Source organism: Pichia membranifaciens (genome assembly GCF_001661235.1).
Source record: "Pichia membranifaciens NRRL Y-2026 unplaced genomic scaffold PICMEscaffold_5, whole genome shotgun sequence".
NCBI lineage: Eukaryota > Fungi > Ascomycota > Pichiomycetes > Pichiales > Pichiaceae > Pichia > Pichia membranifaciens.
In genome coordinates this window covers 1383389-1389388 of record NW_017566986.1, presented here as the reverse complement: position 1 = coordinate 1389388, position 6000 = coordinate 1383389, and the positions used below count along the sequence as shown (strand labels likewise).

The 6000-nt window shown below is 39.8% G+C and overlaps 2 protein-coding genes and 2 non-coding genes across 4 annotated transcripts; 2 read left to right on the top strand and 2 right to left on the bottom strand.

Annotated features, from left to right (window-relative positions):
• Nucleotides 1–3404: 3404 nt before the first annotated feature.
• PICMEDRAFT_t114 lies at nucleotides 3405–3476 on the top strand. The gene has a single exon. It is a non-coding gene; the product is annotated as a tRNA-Glu (tRNA).
• Nucleotides 3477–3671: 195 nt separating this feature from the next.
• Nucleotides 3672–4303, top strand: PICMEDRAFT_17963 (hypothetical protein; the record flags this gene model as incomplete). Its single annotated transcript, XM_019161827.1, has 1 exon — nucleotides 3672–4303. A coding segment is annotated over exon 1 (445 nt), but the record flags the coding sequence as incomplete, so codon positions are not given.
• An 88-nt stretch (nucleotides 4304–4391) lies between these two features.
• On the bottom strand, nucleotides 4392–4464 carry PICMEDRAFT_t113. The gene has a single exon. It is a non-coding gene; the product is annotated as a tRNA-Arg (tRNA).
• A 337-nt stretch (nucleotides 4465–4801) lies between these two features.
• On the bottom strand, nucleotides 4802–5602 carry PICMEDRAFT_19600 (hypothetical protein; the record flags this gene model as incomplete). Its single annotated transcript, XM_019162130.1, has 2 exons — nucleotides 4802–4931; nucleotides 4986–5602. Coding segments are annotated over 2 exons (747 nt in total), but the record flags the coding sequence as incomplete, so codon positions are not given.
• Nucleotides 5603–6000: the final 398 nt, after the last annotated feature.

The following is a 6000-nucleotide window of genomic DNA, read 5'->3' as shown; positions in this document are numbered from 1 at the left end:
ATTTCCTAGTAGATATCCTTGATACTCAGCTTCACTTTGATATCTGCCAATTCATACTACGTGTAATAAGACTACTTATTCTAGAAAATCTTTGCTGTCATGAAGTGGGCTGGGTGGAAAATTCATAAAGTCAATGCCGCCGAAGCAAGAGTTAGTTTTGCTTTACTTTCAACAACTTACTATCTCCTTAACTATTGTTGAAGTCTGTTTATTCTAGATTGAATATTCATTGTTTGTAGCATATCTTAGTATTATGTTTGTTGCTTATTTGGATATAACTAATATAAATAACCTACAAACTAATACTCTCAAACATAAATACAAGGAACAAACCTCTTGTATTCATACACTTATACCTTCGGTTAAACTTTCCATTATTCATATCACGGCGGCTAACTTTCCGGTTTTGGATTACTAAGATGCCTTATCATGATAAGGCATCAAAACTGGTTCATTTACATTTTCTCATGAAGCGGTCCACTATCTCTCATCTTCTGATGATACAGCTAGTAAGATTGCGACCGCTTGCGGGCCAGACCTGTACGAGTTTGATTATACTCCGGTAGTTGGTGATGCACTTGCATTTCCTGGTGATATCAGTCATGCGGCCCTCAGTCACCCTTCGCCAGCAGTTATGTCTCAGATGGGAGTCCCTTGTGGTCCCAAGATGGTTGAATGTGCCTCATGTGCTGCAGGAAAGATGACTCAAGTCTTTCCCAAGCAAGCTTCCTCACCGCTCCAACTACTTCACGCTGATGTGAGCGGACCTTTCTCAACTCCATGTTTTGCTGGTGAGAAATATGTTCTGACCATTGTTGATGATTTTTCGAGATGGCCTCAAATGATTCCTCTCAATACGAAGGATGAAACTAACGCATACTTCAGGAATTTTATCTTGACTGCAGAAAACCACTTTAGCTCACGTGGTTGAAAGTTTCGCAAGCTCGTACTGATAACGGAACTGAGTTTGACAACAAGCGATCAACCAATTCTACTTTGAAAAAGGAATCAGTCATCAGTTGACAGTTCCGTACAATTCGTCCCAAAATGGTGTTGCCGGACGGAAACATCGCACGCTCAAAGAAACGGCTCGTGTTCTTTCATCAGGTCTTCCCTCGACTTTTTTGGTTTGAGGCAGTCAAGACGGCTGAATTTCCAGTGAACAGGTACTCGTCATCTTTATTGGACGGGAAGTCACCTTTCTTTCGTTGGTATGGATATGACCCCTTATATTCTGTGCTGCATCCGTTTGGTGTCCAGTGTCGTGCGTTGATACCTCCGGCCAAACGTACATCGGTGTTTTCTCCGGTATCCTCAGATGCTATCCTTGTGGGTTATAGTCCGGCCATAAAGCTTACCGCTGTTATGTTGCGGCTCTGAAAGATATTGTGACTTCACAAAACGTGAAATTTAATGATAATGTCTTTTCGTGTTTGAAAATGCCCACTGTCCTGGATGAGGATAGCTCGAACAGTCTGCCATCAGACATTCTCGTTTACTGTCAAGGACAATACCACCCCACCCACTTACAAAGCCAGGCTTGTTGCTCAAGGTTTTCGTCAAGTGCATGGTATTGGAAACCTTTAGTCCTGTTGTTAGGTATGAAAACATTCGGGTGTTATTTGCGTTAACGGCTCAGTTTGATCTCATTCATTAAATGGACGAAACCACCGCATTCCTGAATGGTGATTTGCATGAGGAACTCTATTTGCAGCCTCCCCCTGGATCTCCGGCTGCTGGTTCCAAAGTGTGTCATCTTAATAAAAGTCTTTATGGCTTGAAACAAGCACCCCTCTGCTGGAATGTTAAAATCAATCAGGTACTATTAGATTTTGGCTTTGTGCGGTCGTTGACTGAGTTTGGGGTCTATTCGTTAGTTATTGAGAAGTCAGTTACCCTTGTTGCCCTATATGTTGACGATCTATTGATCCTCTCCAACGCTCCTTCTTCAATTGATTCCGTCAAAGACGTTCTGTCTGCACATTTCAAAATGAAGGATCTTGGTGCAGTTTCTAGGTTCTTAGGGATGCAAGTTTGCCAACGTCCTGGTGTGGTTTCCATGCATCTCGCTCAGTACTTGATTCTTGGGTTATTTCAATATGTCTGACTGTAATACAGTTCAGACTCCCCTTGCTGCTGGTTCGTCCTTGGCCCCTGAGGGTAAGCCGCTGTCAGACGAAGATGCTTCCCTGTATCGCAACATGGTGGGGAAATTATTGTTTGCTGCGAATACAGTGAAGACCGATTTGGCATATGCGGCCTCGGTCCTGTCAAGGTTTATCAAAACCCCGTATGCAAATCATTATGCTGCTGCTAAACATGTTCTTCGGTACATAAAAGGTACTCTCGGTTTAGGACTAGTATTTAAGAAGACCACGAGTTTCAATTTAGTTGGTTACTGCGATTCCGATTGGGCTGGTGATAAGGTGGACAGAAAGTCGATTACCGGTTATGTTTACATGTTAGGAAATACTGCAATAACATGGAAATCCACGAAACAGCAGACGGTGGCACTATCATCTACTGAGGCTGAGTATATGGCACTGGGCGATGCAGTTAAAGAGTTACTATGGTTAACACAACTGTTGAAACACATTGGACTTAAAATGAACAAAGTCCCCTGCATCTTTGAAGACAACGAAGGGTGCAGGATGTTGTCAACGCATCCGGTCCATCACCAGAGAACCAAACACATTGATATTAAACATCATTTTGTTAGACATCATATTTCAGAAGGAAACTGTGAGATAGTTTCAATCAACACTGAAAATATGGTTGCTGATATGTTGACTAAAAATTTAGCCAAGATTAAATTCAAGAAGTTTGTTGGTCTAGCTGGAATGTCGAACATATCTACAAGTGTTTAGATTATGGTGGGGTGTTGAGATAAGATGCCGAAATCAATAAGTATCAATAAATTAAAGAAAGAGGCTTATAAAAGACAAGGCATTAGAGAAGAGCCTTGTAATGACAAGGTGTTGAAGTCTAGCTATTCTGTTATGAATATCCATTGTATATTGTTCACTTTTTCTTATACTTGTTGCTTATTTAAAAACAACTTATATAACTTCTAATAATTAATAATTCTAAACACAGTTAGGAAACAAAACCTCTCCTGTTTATACACTCATGACGTCGGCTAATCTTTCCAGTGTTAGATTACTTGATGCCTTGTCATTCTAAGCCTCTTATCGGATGCCTTGCCATTACAAGGCTCTTTTCTAATGCCTTGTCTTTTATAAGCCTCTTTTTCCAATTTATTGATACCTATTGACTTCGGCATCTTATCTCAACATAGACGTCAACAATTAGACACATCGCAAGGCTGTCGTCTGTGTGAGAATTTTGACATAGAAACTCTATCGTTAGTCACAGTAAACTTACAGCCACTAAATATACAAAATTCCGATATAGTGTAATGGCTATCACGGTCCGCTTTCACCGGGCAAACCCGGGTTCGATTCCCGGTATCGGAATAAAATTTTTGCGTGTTACATTTTAGGTCACGTGCTTAACTACAGGTCTGAACAAAACCCTGAAAACTTTTTTCCCTTGCGCGAGCAAAGTTTTCACTGCTAGCGCCTTTGGCGATGGTTGCCTCTCCACACACTCCTCCTCTCCAGTACATCTTATTCTCTTTTGACTTGCTGAAAAAAATGCATTCTTCTTCGTTTCATCTTATCCTTACTATAGTATATTAAATCTTATTTTATTTCCTTCAAACACCCATTCTAGGTAAGAAAGAAGCATTTTTTGCAGACGGTCCTAAGATGCAAATTTTCGTCAAAACCCTTACCGGTAAGACTATTACCCTTGAGGTAGAGTCTTCCGACACTATTGACAATGTCAAGCAAAAGATCCAAGACAAGGAAGGTATTCCACCTGACCAGCAAAGATTGATTTTTGCTGGTAAGCAATTGGAAGATGGTAGAACTTTATCCGACTACAACATCCAAAAGGAATCCACTTTGCACTTGGTCTTGAGATTGAGAGGTGGTGGTAAGAAGAGAAAGAAGAAGGTTTACACCACCCCAAAGAAGATCAAGCACAAGCACAAGTCTGTCAAGTTAGCTGTCTTGCACTATTACCAAGTTGATGGTGATGGAAAGGTCACTAAGTTGAGAAACGAATGTCCAAAGTGTGGTCCAGGTATCTTCATGGCAAACATGGAGAACAGACAATACTGTGGTAAGTGTCACACTACTTTGAAGTTAAAATAAGTAATATATAATTAGTTAGGTGATTATATCAATGTTTTTATTTTAATTGAAAAGTATTTTTTTCTTCAGAGTTGGAACCAGCGATAATAGTTTTTTTAAAAAACATCTAGTTTTTGATTGTGGCTGGCAAACAGTTTCAGAGATAAAAAAATATATGAGAGAATACGCCTGCACCCATGCTGGGAGTCGAACCCAGAATCTTTTGATTAGAAGTCAAACGCGTTAACCATTACGCTACACGGGCGTTTCCAATAACAGAAGCTACAAGATAACCTATAGTGCAAGCTATTGATTCTTCAAAGTTCAGTATACTGAAAACTATTTTGCTAGTGAATGGTCGGCTTTTACTATGGCGTTAAAAAATTCTTACAGGTGGCTCCGCTAATTACTTATTGTAAATATTGAGCACTATTATGCGAAAGATGATACAGAGCAGTGTTGGAATTCAAAATCGAATAGGTCAGCTAATTCCTGATTGCCTCTAGTTGCATCAAGTATGCTTAACATTACAGAGACGTCTGTAAGTTGATTGTATCAAAGATATAATCACAGTATTAGTGGCATAGATAATTGCTCTCAATTATGAACCTATCTATGAACCATTTATGCATTCTGTAATCACCGCTAACCAGTTCGGGATGAAAGGATGTTCCGAGCAAATTGCCCTGCTTAACAGCCACAATCATAGAATTTTTTTCGTTCAAGCCTAGCCTCAACAAAACTTCAGGTTTAGCTCTATCGACTTCATCACCTATATAAGTTGACCGCACGATCTTGTTTTCGAAATCAGAATGAGGATCCTCTTTGAGGTAGCAAGTTTTTGGTGAGAGAACCTCCCTGATGATAGGGGCCCGTATGAAAACACATGTAAATTTGGCATTATGTAATTCACCATCAAAATCTTCGAGAATGAAGTTTTCAGAAAACGAATCAAGCTGGCGACCAAAGGAATTTCTATCAACTCGGACGTCTAAACCACCAATTGACCTGTATTTCATAGATTTCTCAACGTTTCTACCACTCATATCTACGCTGGTGTTTGTAATTTCATTACACAGAAGAATCAAACCAGCGCATGAACCCCAGCATGGTAATTTTTCTACTTGAATCACCTTCTTTAATGTTTCTAACAGCCCATTACGTTGTAGTAGAATAGACATTGTAGTACTCTCCCCGCCCGGCAAAATAAGCCCATCTAGAGTATGTAAATCTTCTACTTTTTTCACCTCTCTGGACCTGAACTCAAATTTAGAACAATATCGCTCATCATCGGACAACTCCTGGAATAGTGAGGTGAGGTGAGCAATATGTTCGTGATACGAACCTTGAAGAGCTAAAACTCCAACAGTTATGACTTGTTTTTCATTAGGCATGGACTCTGTGTTAATCTGCGACATTTTGAAACCTTAATATCAAATCAACTATCTGGTAGATGGTTATAGGAACCAAAAGATTTGTTGCAAGCTTTAAGACCTCTATGGCATCGCATCCTCAGAATTGCTTTCTATATATAGCCAAATTCAATTTTTGAGTTAAGCTAAGCAAGTGTAAAATCTAATCAAATCGGAATTTGCATTAACTTACTTCCATCAATGTTTGGCAAAATGAATATCGTCTAAACTATGCCAAAAAATTAAGGATCTCTCAAAGTATCAGATTTGACAAGACCGCGAACCTCAAAACTGATACTCCAACAACTTGTGTGAGATCCGTTATCGGGTTTGAAAGACTTCTCCTCTAAGTCCCCAGAGTGCTATTCCAAAAACACGCTCAGAGAACT